Source organism: Mauremys reevesii, linkage group 2 (assembly GCF_016161935.1).
Source record: "Mauremys reevesii isolate NIE-2019 linkage group 2, ASM1616193v1, whole genome shotgun sequence".
Lineage (NCBI taxonomy): Eukaryota > Metazoa > Chordata > Testudines > Geoemydidae > Mauremys > Mauremys reevesii.
The window spans coordinates 115,905,814-115,927,077 of NC_052624.1; the positions used below are offsets into that span (position 1 = coordinate 115,905,814).

General features: G+C 42.5%; 1 protein-coding gene across 7 annotated transcripts in view; it reads right to left on the reverse strand.

The window, feature by feature from the left end:
- TEX10 (testis expressed 10) overlaps nt 1-20,968 on the reverse strand; it is a 120,263-nt gene extending 99,295 nt beyond the window's left edge. Inside the window, exons 1-4 of one of the 7 annotated variants that reach the window (XM_039525069.1) lie at nt 20,773-20,968; nt 13,692-13,880; nt 10,939-11,648; nt 2,616-2,862 (exon numbers count right to left, since the gene is read on the reverse strand). In XM_039525069.1, the coding sequence (XP_039381003.1) occupies nt 2,616-2,862; nt 10,939-11,648; nt 13,692-13,871 (1,137 nt within the window). In that variant the 5' untranslated portion in view covers nt 13,872-13,880; nt 20,773-20,968. The other 6 variants (XM_039525071.1, XM_039525075.1, XM_039525068.1 and 3 more) reach the window with 6 other exon arrangements.
- Between the last annotated feature and the right edge of the window lie 296 nt (nt 20,969-21,264).

A 21,264-nucleotide genomic window follows, 5' to 3' on the forward strand; every position in this document is an offset into this window, starting at 1 on the left:
GTATTGAGACAGATATGGGAATTACCTACAATATTCCGGTCAAACCTTACTGAATTAAGTTTCATGATCTTAGGAGTTCACTGTATTCAAAATACAAATAAATATGTATTATTATGGGTATGTAACATCTCTAAAGAAGAGATATGGCTAATGTAAACCCTGAAAAGTGGTATGAGCTTCAAAGATCTCTTTAAAATAACATGCTAGACAAAGTTAAGTGGGATTCCTAGGAAATACTTGGGAGAGGTAAATTTTCTCCTCTGGACCTAACCTTTCAAAGCTGCATCCTGAGGACAAACTCAGTGTCCGGTGATCACGTTCTACAGGAGGACAAGATCAGAGGCCAAAACTGGATAAGACAGTGACACAGATTCATGAGTGTGCTTGTTCTGAGCTCACTACAAGTTTGAACTTTTAACCAAAAAACACCTTGATGGGATTTGAAGGACTGGTCACCGGCCAGAGCACTTGCTGGAGTTGAGGTAATATCTAGTTGTTGTCAGTAGCTACCGGTGTGGTGCCCTGCTCTTGTTCAATGATAACAGTCGGCTGCATGCATGTTCCCTCTGTGTGCTGCCCCAGTTCTGCGCAGATAGCTGACACAGCAGACCCCAAGAGAACCCCCAAAGACCACAGACTCTAGTAAGGTACGAAGGAACCCGATCCAGGTTTATTGTCAAACGAAGCACAGTAATAGTTTCCCCTAGACTCTACAAGACATACTACAAATTTGTGCCCCCTGGCAATGGACCGGCTCAGTCAGTGGCAGGACTTTCCACTGCCCCCTAGGCCAAACAAAGATGCGCACTCCAGGACCTATTTTTATACTGTTACAGGACAGATTTCGCATCCCTACTGATGTATTGAGGTACAGCCCCTTGGCTCATTAGGGTGCTGTCTTCCCCTTTGATCATGTTGTTTCAAACAAACAGATCTGTCATGCTGTCCTTTTGACCCTGTCTTTATGATGCACCTGCCTGTTCCTTGTTATGTCTGTGGAGTGTCCTTGTATTGGGATGTCCAGGTGCCATCTTGGCACAAGTTCCTCTTATTAGCACTTATATGTGAATGCACCTGATTCTAACAACCTTCTTTCTTGCCAACTTCTGTGAGTGAGGCCTGCCTCTGGTTCACAGCCCAGCTTTTGCTTAGCAATGCCTGGAAGTTCTTTGGTTCAGGCTTCAGGCCTTAGACTGGGCTTCTGACACAAGAGTTTGTTTCAGGGCCTCATCTTACTACACTAGTAAGCTTGTCTGCATGTATGCAGAGGCTTTTATTGTTTTCAGTATGTTTCCTCTATAATCCTTTTTCTTAAGAAAAACACTTACTTGATTAGAAAGACCTGTGTGGTAAATTATCACTGCGGCATTTACATCATTTATAGCCTCTGAGGAGAAAAGCAGAGCAGGCCTGCTTAGTCAGTCTGACTTTGTTGGGGAAGTCAGTGTAGGCAAGGAACTGTGAAGCCTGGAAATACCTAGGTAAGGAATGAGAGAGGCATGTGTCTCTGCCCAAGAGATGACAGCTGGGGAGCCAATAACCTGAGAACAGGTGCCCTTGCTGGACCATAGAGGGGAAATACAGGCATAGAGGGGAAATACAGGTGCAGTTGCCCTGAACTACGACATGTACAGAAGATGGTAATATATATACATATATACTACACACACACTTTTTACAGCATTGTTACTCATCTTGTGCATCTCTAGAAGTCCATGGTTTCAACAAGAGCAACTCCAACTCCATTTGATCTCAGGAGCAAAATAGCTGATCAAAGACACACATCTACCATGCTGCCTGGAACATACAGCAGCACAGAGAGTGCTCAGCAAATCAATCTGCACTCTCTTACAAAGATGTTAGGAAAGGAATTGCCAAGATATCCCTTCCCATCCCTTCCAGCAGCCAAAAGGGGAAGAGAGAATGGAAACAATGACATCCTTATACCATGCTACAGAATCTAGAAGTGTGTAGCAGAAGTAAAAAAGGAGTTATTTTGGTGAACAGGCACAGAGGCACAAATAAGGAAGGCAAGACATTTCAACATTGCTTTGCAATATTTTTGTTGTAGTTTTGATTGTCTTCATACACAGAGTCATGACATCACTATGCAAATACTGGAAAGCAACATATGGACCTCACACCATAATTATTCTGTGGCTCCCTGAGACCTTGTTTTCTATAATGAAGTCTCTCCAGCTTCTCAAGATTACTACAGCTCAGAAAAATGATTCACTATCCTACAGAGTGGTCTGCAGAATGAAAAGTTGGAGAATCAAAGATGCTCTCACAGAACCACATACTTTCCCAACAATCCAATCTTCCACTGCTTAGATCTCAAAACTTTTTGTCCTGCAAAGTGCCAGGAAGGACTCTGTAAATCAATGGTGGTCGAAAGACCTCAGTTTGATAGCTACTTTTCTTGATTAAAGGATCTGAGAAAGTTCAAACTCATACTTCCATAAGATCACGTTGAAGACTTGGGACTAAATTTTTATTTCCATTATTTTAAAAACTATTTTCCTCACTTCTATCATGAAGAGTCACCAATTTATAGGCAGAGCAAATTTAACTTATGTGCTTAAACTGTAGATCACATTACTCTTTTCTCTTACCATTTTGTGTGTTTCATCATGTTGCTTTGTGAGTTTCCACAGCAAGTATATGATACTAAGCACTTGCTGCATTAGCTGTTGAGATTCAGGTTCCAAAAGATTTCCAAGAATGGGAGCAGCAAGTTGTGCAGGAGACGCTTCAATCCAGCACTCAATCAATAATGGAATTATTATCTCAATAAACCCTTTTAAATTTTCAGCAGAAGACAGGCCTTTTTCCACACTGTCTGTCACGCTTACCAGGGACCTAAACCACAGAAGCAAAAAATCAGAGATAAAGAGCATTACATTAAAAAGAGAAGGGAGCACCTTCATTGCACTGTATTTGCACAATATGATTTCAGAACCCCTTTATGCTTCAGACAGTTTTACATGCTTTGTTCTTGTAGAGAGTAACAATTGGCAATTGACCACTACAGATCAATGTGAAAATAAAAGTATTAGAATAAAATGATCAAGAAAGTGAAATGGTATAATTTTAGCATAACAGATTCAAAAAGAAAAACTATGTCCCACATATTCTCTCTCTTTCCTAGGTGAGCCAGAAAATCTAAGGGCATTTTCCCTTAACACCCTCTCTCTTTATTCTAAAAGATCTATGCGCACTACATAGGGGGCCAGATTCTCCCCTCAGACACATTCATGCAACTTTTGTGGAATTCAGTGGGAGTTATGCACCCATAAACGAGAACCAGTAAATATTTTTAAATTACAAAGCTCCTAAAACAGAGCAATCTCAGGAGAACCAGGATAATAAAATATTTTCAAAAGGGTTCATGGGTTAACAAAAACACATTACAGGCAACATGTTTTATCTGCCCCCTGAAAGAGTACTCTCTGCAGGGCAATAATGCCCTCAGCCTATGATTCTGGACACCGTATACCATGATCAGTCTAGTTTTCAACCCACTTGACAAGCAATTCCCATTATAAATCTTAACTTGTGTACATTAGACTTGATACACAGTGGGCTCACTTCATTCCAGCTGCAGTGATGTTCCCAATTTTAACTATGGGGACTAACACTATAATTGGTCATCTCTCTAGAATCTCAATAAACTTTGAAGTGCACCCAATACAGATAAATAACTTATGACAGTTTGAAAAAAAAAAATACTTGCCCTGGCCACGTTTGTAATTTCAAAACTCTATAATTAGCCAAACTCTGCAGAGAAGGCTTGCCTATGGCACAACCCACAGCATGTACTAAACAGGAACAGCAGATTGAAATCTTTTAAAGTTACTGCTCCAAAATAACTGTGTATTACCAGGCATGATTCCGGGGACAGGACGACACAACACAGTGAGAGACAAAGGGAAAAAAAACAAGGGGTTAGAAATAGTGCACGCTCCCTCTCAGCAGCAAGGGCAAGATGAGGGAAGAGAAAGAACAGTGAAAAATACCCACGCAAGGAGAGAGGCAGACAGAGAAAGAAGCCAAGAAAGAGGAAATTTAGCATGTGTCAAAATCTTTAGAACCCCTGTACATAACATCCAATGGGGCTTGCAATCACGTTACTGTGGCTTGGTTTTTTCCTCAACCAGCTACATAAGAGATGCAGTATTTTTCAGGGCAAAATATCCTGTGTACATTTTTTTCCACCCAAGGCAGAAGAGGGAAATAATATTTTTTAGGTTTTTCCCATTTTTTCCCCTGGAAGGTTGAAGGGAATCTCCCACCAAGACTTTCAAGTGCCACTTCCCACAGCGCTTAGATCCACAAGAGAAAAATTAACAATCCACGTCTGTTTCCTTTTATTTCTAAGGAACATTATTTGCAGAAGCATTAGAGGCACCACCAGAGGATCTTTCTTTGCAACTAAGAAACTCAGAGTGAAGCACTGCAGCAATAGTGATTACATGAAAAAGCTGGTTACATCACGTTTATTTGCACAATTTAATTATGTCTACAGAACACTGCTTAAAACACTGCATTTGTTTCCTAAGGTATTTGAAACTACAAAAGCACCTATCTACCATTCCCAGAACACTTCCAAAATGGTTGTGGGAGCTTAAAGAACTTAGTAACGGGGTCCATAGAAGTTTCATAGCATATCAGGGTGGGAAAGGACCTCAGGAGGTCCAAAGCAGGACCAAATCCCCAGACAGATTTTTGCCCCAGATCCCTAAATGGCCCCCTCAAGGATTGAACTCACAACCCTGGGTTTAGTAGGCCAATGCTCAAAACACTGAGCTATCCCTCCCCCCACATAAGAACATAGTTAGAATACGTGAATCTTGTATAAGCATCTCATAGCTAGTCTACACCAGAAATTTACATTGGCACAGCTTTGTCTCTCAGGGGTGTGAATAATCCACCCTCCGAGAGATGTAGCTATACTGACGTAATCCCTGGTGTTGACAGCTCTAGGACCTTCCCTTGACCTAGCTATTGCCTGTCAGAGAGGTGGATTAACTTCAGCAACAGGAGAACCCCTCCCGTCACTGTAGTGAGTGTCTACACTGAAGCACTGCAGCTGTAGCAGCTTAAGTGTAGACATATCTTCAGTATTCCTCTTATCACCACTGATGGCATAAACTTCTCCTTAGAGGGGCTGTCCCAGTTTACAACATTGGAATAAATGTCCTATGTTTGGCTGCTATGGAAAGGTCACACTAAGGAGGAGGGTCAAACAGTGGTGGGTGGAATTCATTATTATTCCACTTTTAGATTACAGACCTTTAGATTACAATCAATGAGCAAAGTATGTATGACAGTACCTAGCACACCAAGAGGAACTCCAACAGAAGTCCCAGGACAAGCAACCTCACATTAAGGTCTGTCTAGTTTCTGGACCTGAGCCTTATTCAAACAGTAGGATAAGGTTGTGGTATGGACACTGTGCAGGGATATTACATTGTGCTGGGATTCTGGAATGACAATAATTGGCTGGAAAACTTACTTCTCAGTGAGAAATAACACTTTACAATCTCTCTGCAAAGCCTCGCCTGCAGTTGAATTTTACTCATATTATGGAGACAAATTGCTTTAATTACCACAGCACCAAGCACTGAATGGTAGATCAATGTGCCCTTGAAAAATCTGAAAGGAGCTCCTCAAGGTTCCCACTAAACTGTAATGACAACACTGACTGAATACATCCACTTGTTTCAGTAGCTTGAGTTTTCACCACATTTGTGAAAGCAAGATGGACTGAACTGTGAAAGCACAAAGAGATACTGTACTCAGCTGCTGAAACTCGTAGGCAGGAGTCCAGCATAACTGCCATTTAAAGAAAAACTAGTATGATCCAGGATATGCTCAACCAATATGTGCAACTTCAGTGGCAAAAGAGGAGTAAACAGACCTCCACAGCCAACAAAAGCTACAGTGCACAAAGATTAGGGTAGTCTGTAAAGTTGACATTTGACTACTGCAGTATACTTTCCTATACAGGGATATGGGAGCTATGAGTGTTTCATGTCAGTGAAATTGTTAACCACTTTGCTAATGTATAGCGCTTACAATATATTTTAATGCTAAGATAGCCAGGAAAAACTGCTACTGTAACAATTCAGCTTGTTTACCTTGTACAAGGTAGTTATTATATGACACTTGGATGCAAAGGGACTGGGTGGTAAAAGCACTATTTACCAAGCATTTTTGTACTATGTCACTATTAGGCATTCAAATAATTTCTAATAAAAATGTAGACTGTTTAATCAATAAATAAGACAGATTCTAATAAAACAAAAAATTAAGATGGAGCTCAAGGAACAAAGATTCCATAGATGTGCATAATACTGATCTGTGGCATCAGAGCAGTAAGAGGACGATGAAAGCCTAGCAGAGGGAGGGTAAAGGGAGTCTAGTGGAGACACATGGCAAGAGGAGGGCCATTTGCAAATTGTAAATGGCAAAAAGGAAGAGTCACTTGAAGTGTATAAAGCTGTTTGAAACCAACATCAGGCTGATATGTATGCTTCTCTCCTTGAGGAGTATTGCCAATGGCAGTACAGAAGCCCTAATGATTTGGCAAATGAGTTGGGTTTAGCTTTCCAGCTTCATCCACCTGATGTACATCTAAGGCTCCATTTATTCTCCTGCCTGGTCTTTCTCAGTCTTCTCCTGCAATCTATTTTCTTTCAACTTGGTGTCCCTAGCCTCTGTTCGTCAGAGGATGGAGATGGATGGCAGGAGAGAGATCACTTGATCATTGCCTGTTAGGTTCACTCCCTCTGGGGCACCTGGCATTGGCCACTGTCGGTAGACAGATACTGGGCTAGATGGACCTTTGGTCTGACCCGGTACGGCCGTTCTTATCTTATGTTATGGTATGTAACTTCCTCTGCAGCTTCATTTTCTCCTCCTCCTGAATCAGCTGCAGCTTATTTTTCCTCATTAGCTCCAACTGTAGTTCAAAGAAGATCCCATGTCAGGGGATTTCATTTCTTTGCTCTTGATTGCCTAAAAAATGAATTTGGTGGGACAAAGTGGCATCTAAGCATCCAGAAGGCAGAGGAGATATTCCAATCAATTCCTCATCCAGTGCAACTACTACTTCATAAATATCAGTAGAACCTAGTGAAGAATCAGAAAAAGGCAAATTTGAACATTAAATTATGGCTTTGAACTGGTCAAATGTTCTAATTTTGGAATGAAGCTAAACAGTATGCAGATAGGGCTTTGCAGGGCCCACCTGCGATATTAATACTCGGTAATCACTAAGACAAGGTATGCTTTTTTCTTCTTATTATTTTTAAGGCAAAAAGGCTTAGTTCTTGCCTGGAGCACTTGGGAGGAAGAGACAGGGAACAAACATGGGCCTGTTATAAGTTATTTTAAAAGCTAATACTCCAGTTATGGGGTATGTATGTATGTATGTTTGGAGGCTTGTGAGGTTTTGTTTTGTTTAAATAAAAATAGCAAACTGTACCAGACACAGCAGCAATTAATATCCCCTCCCTCCCCCCCACCCTATGTGCAAGTTATTGTTTTTTAAGCCCAGGACAAGGACTATTTTGATAAGAAAGCTGGTCAGAAAGCTAGAAGTGTAGTCACCTGAGAGATTTCGCTGTCTCCTGCTATCAGAGCAGCAGGAGATTAAAATACACGATAAATTTATTTGCACTATCAGCGTCGATTCCTCTCATGGGTAATAAATGCAGTATATCAATGAATCACATCTTGGACCACTGACTTTGCCAGTAAGATTTAGTGCAATAAGATGATGTAGCTTTCTGGTGGACATTAATATTGTGTGTGTGTGTGTTAAACATTTACGTTTGCCATTTTGAGGCTGTCCATGAAGAGTAAGAGCCACTGGAATCCCAGGCATTTCTCTTTCCTCCCATTAGAGGTCACTTCTTTCTTGGCAGCAACAATAGTAGCAAAGGCTGAGGCTTTGTCTACACTAAAGGGAAAAGTCTATCTAAGCTACGCAATTTGAGTTACACGAATAGCGTAAATCACATCCACGTAGCTTAGATCTACTTACCGCGGTGTACCTGTCGACTCCCCTTACTCTTCTCGATCAGGTGGAGTACAGGAGTCAACGGGAGAGCGATTGGCAGTCGATTTAGCAGGTCTACAGTAGACCCGCTAAATCGACCACTGATACATCAATCGCCGCAGCATTGATCCTCCGGTAAGTGTAGACAAGCCCTGAGAACTGATTGCAGAGCTAAAGGAGATGGAATTGGGGGTGAAGGGATTAAGAGTCTCCAGGTTAATGTGATATTTTGGGCAGGAAAAAGTGGTCAGGGAGAAGGGCTCTACGCTTAGTCCTGGAGTTCTCAACCTCTTTCTGAGGCTCCCCCTCCCAAAAAAATGCTATAAAAAAAAAAAAACTCACCAGCCCACCTGCGCCACAACTGTTTTTCTGCATATAAAAGCCAGAGCCAGCATTATGGGTTAGCAAGCAGGGCAATTGCACAGGGCCCCACCCACGAAACTGAGTTGCTCAGGCTTTGGCTTCAGCCCTGGGTGGTAGGGCCCCAGGCTTCAGTCCTGCATGGTGGGGCTTTGGCTTTCTGCCTTGGGCCCCAGTGAATGTAACACTGGCCCTGCTTGGAGGACTCCCAGAAACCTACTCACTGCCCCCCAGGGGCCCTGGACCCCTGGTTGAGAACTATTATCTAGTCATCTATTTTCGATCTCCAGCAACCAGACTACTTCTACCCTTACTCGTGATAACTTGCACTCTTAACAATCATAGCTGTAGCCAATAAGACAAGATGGACTGGTCCTATTTATCTCACTCCCCAGGACCCCCCCAACCCATGTAGTAAAAACAACAACCAAATGTGATAAAATGAAATACATCTCAATACCTTTTGAGGAGGGCCCTTCTTTTCCCAATAACTTGACTTTGTTGCCATCATCTTCCTTTGCCAGTCATCCTTTAGATTCTGGTAACATCTCCTCTTGGTAATCTGCTGGTTCTTCCTCATGCTCGCTCACATCAGCCTCTTGGCAAGTTGCTATAACCATAAGCGGCTCTCTGGATCCCTTATTGAAATCCAGCTCCTCACAGAAAGAGCAGCTAGTTCAGCTGGCACCACATGTTCAGCTATCTTCTCAGTCTTTGTTATGATGCATCTTCAGCTCTCACACTGCATGGACAGCATTCAGTGCACAATTTGGCAAGCCTCTGACACATCTTGATGTAAACCTGCTAGTTCTGACTCCATGTGAATTGACTTGCACTCTATTATCCAAGCAGGGCCTTTTCATTGGCTCAGCCCAGCTTACAGCTCAATCAATGTTTTTACTGGAGCAGATTTTATTGGAAATCAAGACGATTGCTGAACTCCTTTACTTGCTATCTCACAGAAGTGGATACTGGCAATCAACTGCACATTATTGTTAACTTCATAGAATTCTCAGTACTCATTGCAAATAAGGTGCTTCCTGTTGATTTGCCCCTACAGCAGGGAGCACAGAAGTCAGTGACAGGTAAAACATGGCAATGGAGATGGGAAGACCAGCTAGCAGCTGCGCCTTTGAATATGCACTAGGGGAAGACACATTATACGCTCCTGTAGTTCAGTCAGATATATAGTAGATAGAGCACTGGACTGCAACTCAGGAGACCTGGGTTCTATTCACAACTCTGTCACTGGTCTATTACGTGACTTTGAGCAAGTTACTTCAGCTCTGTGCTTTAGTTTTCCCCCCTCCATAAGATGGGGATAATGCTACTTGCCTCATTTGTAAACTGCTTTGAGATCTATGGATGAAAGGTGCTACCTAAGTGGTATTACTGTTCTCAGGAAGTTCGTTCTATGAATGCTACAACAAATATAAAATGCCTAAGATGACATTTGTGTGTAGATGCAAATTGTCTTGCAGGCATTGCAAGAACAAAGTGGGGCAAGGCTTTTTGTCTAGTGTAGGGAGGGTCATGAGGGAAGAGGATTAGAAATATACAAGTGGGTTTTTTTCATAAATGTAAAATTAAGTCCATTTCTCAGTATCTATTCTGTTAATTATTTCTATTTCTTGTTAGTAAGCATACATTAAATCATATTTCAAGAAATCACATTTTATCTATAAGTGAACCGATTTAGAAAATTGGTAATTTGATAAAAAGCATGTGTGCACTGACAATTCTGTGTGTGATCTCAAAATAAGTGATCTGCGTGATTATACCAAATAGTTTTATAGTTGTACACCTCAGACAGCCAGAAAGTATTTATAGAATAGACAGTATGAAAGATGTCATGTTCAGCCAAAGAAATCGTAGATTGGAGAAAAGAATACAATATATTTTTCAAGGGAAGAGATCAAAGTTACACACAAGACAGGTTAACTTCAGGCCATGTGATCAGCACTTTTTTTAAACTGAGGAATTTTGAAGGCTCAAAAAGTTAATGTTTCTACATCACATTAGAATATGCACATCACTAAAAGCATGAGATGCTCTCTGTGCCAGTACACTTAACTTCTACTAAAAAGGGATTTGCCTTCGCACTCTCCATTTATATGCAGTACCCATCATAAAAAATAATGCTGTGGTGTTCCAACTCGACGGAAGATGTACTGGAAAGATGGCCTGTACTTCTACCACTTGTAACAAGTGTTCAATGACCATTTTAATTGTAGTTAATGAAAAATACCACTGAGAGAGTCATAATGAACATAGAGCATGGTTATCAATAGCTCAATATTTCTATATTTTCATATTCCATAACATGATCAAATTGTTGTGATAAAATACCCCATCTCACTGAATGATCTAATATAAATCTCGCTAGAGTCCTAGGACAAAAATGAACACCTGTGCCTCAGTAGCAACAACATACAACAGTCTCATATCAGCTTAGTTGTAAATATAGAACTGACTCAATTAAAAACTCAGACAAGAAACATTTTTCTCACCTTAGTCTGAATGCTGAATTGATCCGTGGTTGTGACCCACCATTTTCATATAGCTGGATGTGCTGCTGATTACTGGCATGCTCCTTCCAGCTTATACATACTGAGTTCCTCATGAACTGGGAGTTCTCCTTTTGCTCCTGGATTCCTTCATCATCTTCTGATCCACTGGAACCATCTACCAATGCTTGGAGAAATTTCTTGAATCTGATCAGTACATTCAGCCTCCATTGCTGTGAAGTTATTCTGCGGTTAGGGTTAACAGACAGCATCCAGGATATTTTCTCTCTACTTTTCAGGTTTTTTGACAACTGCTGGTGAGAAATAAGCTCTACAAAATTCTTCAGCAATATACTACAGCGATTAGTAAGGAGGACTGGGTACTCTTCCAACAAGATGTCCAAGACCTTTAAAGAATCCTCTTGTATTCCTTCACTGATGTGAGTCATGGCACTGGAGAGGTGGGCACTTACCAAAGGAAAAAATGGAGCAATCTGCTCAGCTCGGATTTTTGGAGCCAAGAATTGAAGGAGCCGGATTGCCGCTACTCTGACACCAGAGTCCTTGTCTGTAAACACAGCCGCCACCTCACTTAGTATATTTGAAAGGTGTGCATCAATAATAAACGGATACTGGGACAGCAGTTCTTTGAGCCCAAGAAGAGCACTTTGCTTAACTCCAGCACTATAGTGATGCATCTGTGAAAGCAGATCCTACAAGAAGAGAGATACGCACTTACTAGTTATTCCTTCAAAAACTTTAAACTGACCCATTTTCTAGTATTAATCTGTACTTAAAAGGCTTAATAGGTATAGAAACTGTTTTAATGGACTGTATCGAGAGCTTAACAACTTCAGATCCAAAAATACTTTCTTTTAGAGCATAACAGCAAACAAGTCGCCTACCCTCCTAATTACGGGAAGTATGCAATAATTTAATGGTTTACTATCTAGGTACTTACATGATCTTCATAATCATAACATCTGAGTGCCTCCTGACTTAATAATAGCAAGCAAGATTCTCTCATACAGATTTGCAAGAGTAGAGCTGGAGTATGTCAATTATGACTGCACAGCTGCTTTTAAGGTACCCCTAGCAGACTTACTTCCTTGAAGGTGGCCCCTCATCTCCTCCAGTGGGAGAGCTAGAGTTAAGGAAAGGAAGATGGTGTGACAGCTATATTGCAGAAAACTGCTGTACTTTGGAGAACTTACTGAATTAAATTTAAGTATCTCTGGGCTCCAATATATTAAATGAATCATTTATGAATTATTGTGGCCTAAACTGTATGCAACCTCTAGAAGGGGGAAGATGACAGATGTAAGAGCTGGACTGTATTGGTTAAAAGGACTATATTGAATAATGTGTCAGACAAGAATGGACTTTTGGAACAAAAAGTGTTAACTGGTTTTCCTGGGGATTATCTAAGGGGAGGTCAATTCCCTGAGGACTATTTAAGGCAGTGGTGGGCAAACTGCGGCCCATCAAGGTAACCCACTGGCAGGATGCGAGACAGTTTGTTCACACTGACTGTCTGCAGGCACGGCTGCCCACACTCCCATTGGCCAAGAACGGTGAACTGAGGCCACTGGGAGCTGCAGGCAGCTGTGCCTGTCAACTGTCAATGTAAACAAAGTGTCTCGCAGCTCGCCAGTGGATTACCCTGACGGGCCACATGCGGCCTGCAGGTTGCCCACCACTGATCTAAGGGGAGGTCAATGCAAATACATTTTTGCACCATCACTCCCTACCTCCAGTTATGCAAAAACCCAGCCTTATGAAGTTATGCCCTGAAGAGTGGCCATTGCCTGCTGATCACCTGTTACATGAGATCAAGATAATAGGCCTAAGCTATATAAAGGAAAGACTGACTACTCATAATAGTTCTGGTTCTGATCTGAGATAGTTATGAACTTGTAACCCTGGGGAAAATCCAGTTGTGTGTTTCGAAGGACTGACACCTACCAGTACCCCAGGTTGGAGTTGGGATCACCTCTGGTAAGCTTTTTAGCAGATGTGTAGGTTCCTTCATTGTTTTTAATGCTTTCTCTGTAATGCTTTCACATTAAGAGCAAGCGTACTTGCTTAGAAAGAGCTGTGTGGTACCCTGTACTGCTGGCAATTACAGCTGTTTATAGCCTTTGGAGAGAAAGCAAAGTGCAGAGTCTGCCCTGCTTAGGTGGTCCGACTTATTAGGGATAATCACAGTGTAGGTGGGAAACATTGCAGCCTGGAAAAACTCTTGGAGAGAGAGAGAGACAGATCCCTACCTAAGAGAGACGACCTCTGAAGAGCCAGGAGCCAAAAGCAGATGCCTTTGATAGATCATGGAAGTGCAGTTCCTTTCAGGTTGCAACAGATGGACTTAGAAAGGGGATGGCAAGCAGATGAAAAAATGAAGAAAATAAAAATTTTCAGAAACAGGAACCTAAAGTTAAATATGTCTTTAGGAGTCTATTTTTGAAAACTTTTGCCTCTGGACAAACTAATGATGTAACACCAAGATTTTAAAAAACAGGGGCCTTGAGTTAAAGCTTCCTAAACAACATTTAACTTCCAGCTCCTATTTTTGAAAATCTCTGCCTTAGATTATTAGCTCATCCAAAGACCCAAGCCACTAACTGAACTACACAAGTATCAATAGTCCAGCATTTGGTCAAGGTCAGTGGGACAGTGCACAAATACAACTTTTAAAAAAAAAACATAATCAAATGAGCTATATTACAATCACTGCTGAAACTTTTACCTTACCATACCTTTATGTTAAGTTTTCTATTGTTTGTGGGAAGTATTCCATCCTCTTTAAGCTGTTCAGGAAGATATATGGCCTTTGTTTTGAAGTTTGTATCAGTTGCATTTTCTAGTCTAGGCTTCTTTTTTCCAACTTTTAGCTTCACCTTTTGAAAATCCTCTTGGTGTTTCCTCTTTTTAGTCATTTTGAAGCTCTGTAGAGAGATGTTCAAAATGTTAATTAAACACCAGGCAATCAAATAACCTAAGGTAAAACAATGTCTATTCTTCTCAAGAACTGGCTTCTGGACTAGTTTATTGCTCCTTAAAGTATGACTAGATCTGAAAAAGACTTACCTAAAAGGGCACTTTCTTAAGCAATACACCTCTACCTCGATATAACGCGACCCAATATAACACGAATACGGATGTAAAGCGGTGCTCCGGGGGGGCGGGGCTGCACACTCCGGTGTATCAAAGCAAGTTCGATATAACGCAGTTTCACCTATAACGCAGTAAGATTTTTTGGCTCCCGAGGACAGCGTTATATCGAGGTAGAGATGTATAACTGCTCCCTACCTGCATTCAGAGTGATATCTGCTTTACTTTACCAACAAACAGCACATTTTTTACTACTTTTTACTCATGTTAGCACTGCAGAGCCAACACAGCTCTGAGAGCAGGGTTCTATTCCATTTGTATATCAGTCCGAAAATCCCAACCAGTTGCATATCTAACACCACAAATAATCCAATCAGATTGCACAAGTTTAATTGAGGCCCTAATCTGACCTACAAAACTTCCATTACTGATGCAGTGACTGAAAAGGAAAGAAACTGGCTGCTTGACTTTCAGACCACAGGTTGAGTTTGCAGCAATGGTAATTAGGAAAAAATAAAAATAAAGGTAAAAAGACTGAAAAGTCAAGTCATATTGGCTTTCCTCTAGGAAAGTGTATAAACATTTCTGCACCATTGCTACCAACAGCAGAAGTTGTAGTGATAGACAGGGTGTAGGCAATGTGGTGGTAAAAATCCTGTCTGTACCCTGTCTATGTTACAGTTTGTACTGTCACTAGCAGCCATGCAGATGCACCAGCACGGAAAAAATGCTCATAAATTTTCCTAACATAGGTACACAATGAGAAAAAATGAAACCCCATGATGCCATTTTTAGAGACACTTTTTAGTTCAGACGCACAGCTTTAACATATTTGTACTGACACACTGCTTCTAGCTTTATCAAACCACAAAACACTGCACCTTAAGGTTCCTACATTCTGATAATCTTGCTTACTGCACATACCACCACTTCAGGACTAACAGAATTTTAGCAGCTGATATCACAACCCAACAGATTCCTCTGGTATAGTGTATTAAAGTTGTTTCTAAGATTTCTGATTGTATGAAGCACTGATTTCTCGCTGTAATGAGTTCTGACAGTGGCAGTTAAAATGTCAGGATTGAAGCAGAAAAATAAAAAGCAAGATGCCATTATATGATTTTAAGGGCCAATAACTCTCAGCCTTCCTGGGATAAAAATAATGATTTATACCATTCGAAATCTGAGTGCCTCCAAAATTCAGTGGTATGTAGTACTCATGTCTAATGCTGGCGGTTCAAAGAGTTCATAAAACTTACACTGGATTGTTAGTTTAGCAGGTTTTTTTTGCACTAGTCCAAGACTAACTTTAGCAATAATTATATTATAGCAAATCCCAGACTTCATACCAGTATAATATTCAGTTTCTGAAATAAAAACATATAAATATCAGGGCTCATTAAGTGGTTAGATAAAAATAACTGGACCGTGCCAAAAAAAGTACTCAAAAGTTTAGTGAATCCCTCAACTTCTAAAAAGGCTCAATAACTTTTTTTAAAAAATCAAATATTTTAGTAAAGATTTTCTACTAATCTAACATTCAGTTTGAGATATTAATCTACAATCTAGAAATTCAGAATTTTTTTCTTTATTTTTTAAGTTTTGCTTTTAAGATTATAAAATCAGAAAATGCATAATGCTGTAGTTAAATGTAAAGAATGAGTCCTGTATTTGACAACCACTACCTTAAGAACCTGAGAAATCATGACTATAAATGTTGTGGTATCCACCAGAACAAGCAAAATACCAGCCACCATAAATTTTCCATATCTATATTGATTTTGGGGAAACGTGACACACATACTAACAAAAAATTCACCATTAAACTAACAAACCCAAAGAAATTTTTTAATTAAAGAAAGCTGAGGTATTGCTGACCAAATATAGAAACTTTTAACAAAATTCATCACTTGTAACTCTGTTTACGGAAGACATTACTTTCTCTTTTGGAAAGAAGATAAGTCTGCAACTTTATGTTTAAATGTATACTGTCAGTGCAATCTTTCTTAAACCCCTTACCTGCGTTAATAGCAGCACATCCACACAGATTTCATTTCTTTTGGACAGTTAACACTAGACTTAGAAGCTACATTTTTGTTTGGGACTTTCAATTCTCATGTACTAGCTTAATGCTGTGTAAGGTTTTCACAGCAATATATGAGAATATTGAAATACAAATCTTGTTTTCAATAAAAAATAATCTATTCATGTTAAAGGGCTTTACAAAACTTACATTTTGGTCCCAAACTAAACAGGCAGCATCTATACCCATATTGCTTCTAAGACCTTGGCTACACTGGCGCTTTACAGCGCTACAACTTTCTCACTCAGGGGTGTGAAATAACACACCCCTGAGCGCAGCAAGTTACAGCGCTGCAAAGCGCCAGCGTGAGCGCGGCTCCCAGTGCTGTAAAATAATCCCCACAGGGAGGTGGAGTACGTGCAGCGCTGGGAGATCTCTCTCCCAGCGCTGGCGCTGCGACCACATTCGCACTTCAAAGCGCTGCTGCGGGAGCGTTCCCGTGGCAGCGCTGTACGGCTGCAAGTGTAGCCATACCCTAAAATCGTACAAACTTTTGATTTTCAGCTCATCTTTACCTGCCTCTGGGCGTGCATAAATGCATTACAATATAATTTCCATTATATAATCACAAACCATACGGCAGTAACTGGCTGCAACTGCTGTTATGGTGCAAATTTTTCTCTCATTGGAACAGCTTGTTTTTACTCACCAACAATTTTTTTTTTTTAAAACATCCCTTGGGATGAATTATATTATGCTTGTTCTCCATCCTAGAGGAGATTAAGTTTGAGGAAAATCCATTAAGTTACTTCTGAAGGAGAGTGGAAGATGGGTATAAAATATATGCTTTGCACTGAAGAAAAATGCAAACTATCTTCCCTCACACCCACAAAAAATATAACTCAGAAACAGATTAACTTTGAAACTGTGAACTTGACAGTTTTCAATTAACACGTGCTCTATTAAATGACAAAAAATTGCTCCAAAATAAAATTACAGTAGACCCTCAGAATTACAAAACACCAGAGTTATGAACTGACCGGTTAACCACACATCTCATTTGGGAAACTAGAAGTATCCAATCAAGCAGCAGCAGAGACAAAAAACAAAAACAAAAACAAAAAAGGAAATCCAGTACAGTACTGGGTTAAATGTAAACTACTAAAAAAAATAAAGGGAATGCAGCATTTGTCTTCTGCATAGTAAAGTTTTAAAGCTGTATTAAGTCAATGTTAAGTTGTAAAGTTTTGAAAGAACAACCATAACATTTTGTTCAGAGTTACGAACAACCTTCATTCCCAAGGTATTTGTAACTGAGATCTACTGTATAAAAATGAAAGATTGAGCATATACAGCAAAAGAAAATGTTAAATTGTAAACCACACAGATACTATTTAAATGAGCAGTTTTTTCCAAAATGTGGAGACAACTGTTTGCCTTAGTGCTGCCTCCTAACCTGAACCCTTCTTTCAAATAGCCAGGCACCCAAACTCATTCTACTCCCTCAACTCCTCAAATGTTTTTTGAATGTTAATCACTATATAACACTCACAATTGAGACTTTGGATCCCTAAATAAATAATAATTTTATTCACAAAGCACCTCCCGGACTGCTCCATTGCAAAAGTGCTACCACCATCAAAACAATTCTCATTATCTAATAAAAAGAACATCCCAACCTCAAATTTATAAACAAGGTGAGTAAACAAAACAAAAAAAACACTACAGCAACTGTGGTAGTAACTTAAAAATACCTCTGAAAAAATAAGCTTTTACATTTTTTTTAAGTGGGGAGAGATTAAATAAATCAGATTTCAAGAGGGAGCAATACACTACATTCTCCAGGACAGAAACTTCAAATTTTTGTGTGGAGAGCAGGTCCTCAAGCACATCTTGGGATCTCTCCACCCTAACTGGAGTGCAGTTCTTGTGAATACATAAGAACGGCCATACTGGGTCAGACCAAAGGTCCATCTAACCCAGAATCCTGTCTTCTGACAGTGGCCAATGCCAGGTGCCCCAGAGGGAATGAACAAAACAGATAATCATCAAGTAATCCATCTCCTGTTGCTCATTCCCAGCAAACAACAGCTAGTGACACCATCCCTATCCATTCTTATCTAGTTCTTTTTTGAACCCTGTCTTGGCCTTCACAATATCCTTTGGCAAGGAGTTCCACAGTTGACTGTGCGTTGTGTGAACACCACCATGAAAGAATCCACAATAAACTGTGGGCTCTTTGAAGTGCACATCTGTTGCTCGTGTAGGCAGATAGACACCCAGTTTACCTGAAATGTATCTATGACACAAGGAAGTGCATATATGTAGGGGTCATTCCCATTCCAACTTTTAAAAGAAAACTAGGCAATTAAATGTATAGGAATGCAACATTAAGGTTTCAAGTTAAAAAATCACAAAAGAAAAGCTTCCACAGCATGTAACTTGGCCAACTGTGATTTTTAACTATGCATTAAAAAGTTTTTGCATTATATAGATAATTTGAGAGAAGTGTATGCTACTGGCATAAACTTATCTGATGAAAGTTTATCCAATGAAAAGGTGAGCTCTAATACCCCTGTTGCAGTAAGAACTGGTCAAATACACTTCTGCTGATGCAGTTTTCTGAGCAGCAGGACAGGAAGTGTAGAAACTTCTGTTTCCAACTCAATCATTTGCAACAAGCCTAGGAAAACAGGTAGTCTCAGGTGCTCTACTTGGCCAAACCCTATATAGCTGATAATTGAGACAGTGTTTTAGTCACAGGCATTTTTAGTAAAAGTCATGGCCCGTGACCTGTCCATGACTTTTATTATATATCCCTGACTAAAACTTGGGGAGGGGGACGGGAGCGGCTTGGGGGACACTATGGGTGCAGCCCGGCAGGGTGCTGCAGGTGCTCGAGGGGGGTCACAGCCCAGGGGGGCATTGCGAGTTCTCAAGGGGGGGTCACGGCCCAGGGGGCACCGCAGGTGCTAGGGTGGGGAACGTGGCAGGCCTGGGGCAGACTCCCTACTCAGCTCATGGTAAGCAGTGACCTCCAGCTCCTAGTGCTGCCTCCGCTCCACCCCAAGGCCAGGTTCTGCAGCTACCATTGGCTGGGAATCATGGCCAATGAGAGCTGTGGGGGCAATGCCTGCAGACAGAGACAGCATGTGGAGCTAGTAGCTAAGGGAGGAGAGTGCCTGTTGCCCTTCCAAGGAGCACCTGCCAGGCAAGCACTGCCCCGCACCTCAACCCTGAGCCCCCCACCCTCCCAACTCCTGCTGCTCAGGAGGCGGAGCGGCCTGAGACTGCCCCAAGCAGCAGCTCAGGTGGCTCCAGGGCCATCCGCGCAGGCTGCTGCAGAAGTCCCAGAATCCATGACCTCCGTGACAGACACAGAGCCTTACTGATAATCAAACTAGATCTGCCACCCAGACTATGGACATTCTTTCAAACATCCAGCAATTACCCCCTCAACTACAATTGAGATTCCCACAATTTATTCATCCCAGAATATTTCTATTCACCTTAAAACTGCATGAATGATCTGCAGATAGCAAGCTAAACAATTAAAAATAGTTAAAAAGTACACACTATGTTCAAAGCTATATTACAGGGGAATTAATAGCAACCCTTATATTTAGGCTGCTTAACCTTTTTCATTACAAAAGTGTTAGGACTCCTTTCTGAGAGACTAACACCTCCATTGTTCTAAACAGACCTTTGAAATTTGGCAGGAAGAAAGCAGACAGGATAGAGAAGTGCTTTTTCTTTAGCCCATGAAATTCCATTCAAGTTTAGTTGAGTTATAAACTGAGAAAATCGATATGTCCCTTATGATGCTCACACTGATTAACTATGCCCTGAACACATTCTAAAGAGATAGGATCCCCGCTACCACCAGAGATGGAGCAGCAGCTCACACTGCAATGGAAACTCCTGGGCGATGCAAAGCAACTGCTGCAAAAGGAGGAGAATGAGAGCAGGAGCAGACGAAACATGCAGTTCTTTAATCTTAATCCTATTGTGTGGGGGTAAGCGTAGAGGGTGCTGGAAAAGAGAGGTTGTTTGTGCGTGTGCGGGAACTGACGACTACAGACGGTTAGTTACTGCTGAGTTCTTGCTGCCGCTGCGTCAGAGCTCAGAAACTGGGCGCAGCTAGTCTCACTGCCAGGCGGGCTTTTATTGTTATTACTCGCCACTCGCTGGTAGCGCCAAAGCTGAGCCCCGGCCCTGCCAGCTTCCCGGGGGCGGGCAGCGGCGGTCTCCGCCCAGGGCAGCTTCCAGGCTCAGCTCCTCGGGGAGCACCAGTGGGGACCCCGCAGCTCGCGGGGGAAGGGCTCGCACCGCCTCCCCACACGCGCACAGGCGGGGCCCGCTCTCGCTCACGGGGGTGTCGCTGTCGGTGACGCGAAGCAGCCCCGGGGGTTCCCTGCCCCGCCTCGGCAGCGGGGCGCGACTCCAGATTCGCGGGGGCCTGAGTCCGCCCTGGCCCCGGGGCAGCGCTGCCCGGTGTCACGCCCGCCCCGAGGGGGCTGAGCCCGGGCTGGACAAAGGGCGCGGGGGCCCTGGTGTAACCGCCCCCGGCAGCACGCGGCAGGAGGGGGCGGGGCTCGGGGGCGGGCGGCAGATGCCCGGTGTCCCTGAACAGGACCCACCGGCGGGGCGGGGCTGATTCGCGTCTCCCCCCCGGGGGGGAGGGGCGCTCGGACCTCACTCACCGACCCACGCGGCGACCGTCCGCCGCCTCCAGCTACGGCGAGTCCCCGCCGGAAACCGCTGCCCACGTGACTAACGGGAGTGGGGGGGGCGGGAACTAGGACCTGCGACCATAGAGAGGAGCTGGGCGGGAAGAGCGGCCGCCCCCTTAGGTCTGGGAGGTGCCGGGAGCGGGCGGAGCCCAGAGCTCTGCTCCCCGCCCCGCCCCATCTCCCCGGGGACACAGGCCAATCCGGCCAATCCCAGCCCGTGTTTGAGCGGCGCTGTCGCGCGCGCGCGGCTCCCTGGCCAGCGGCTGCGTCGGTCACTTCCCGGGGCTCCGCGTCCGATGCCGGGATGCTCCGTGGAAACGTCCTCTGGCTAAAAGCGCCCGAAAGGACGACGGGGGCGTCAGGCATCTTAGGGCATTAGCCGATTCCACTTGGAACCGGTTGTTGATTGTGGAGAATTCTTGCAAACTCGATGTAAAAAGTGGAAATCTAGTTTATTCACAG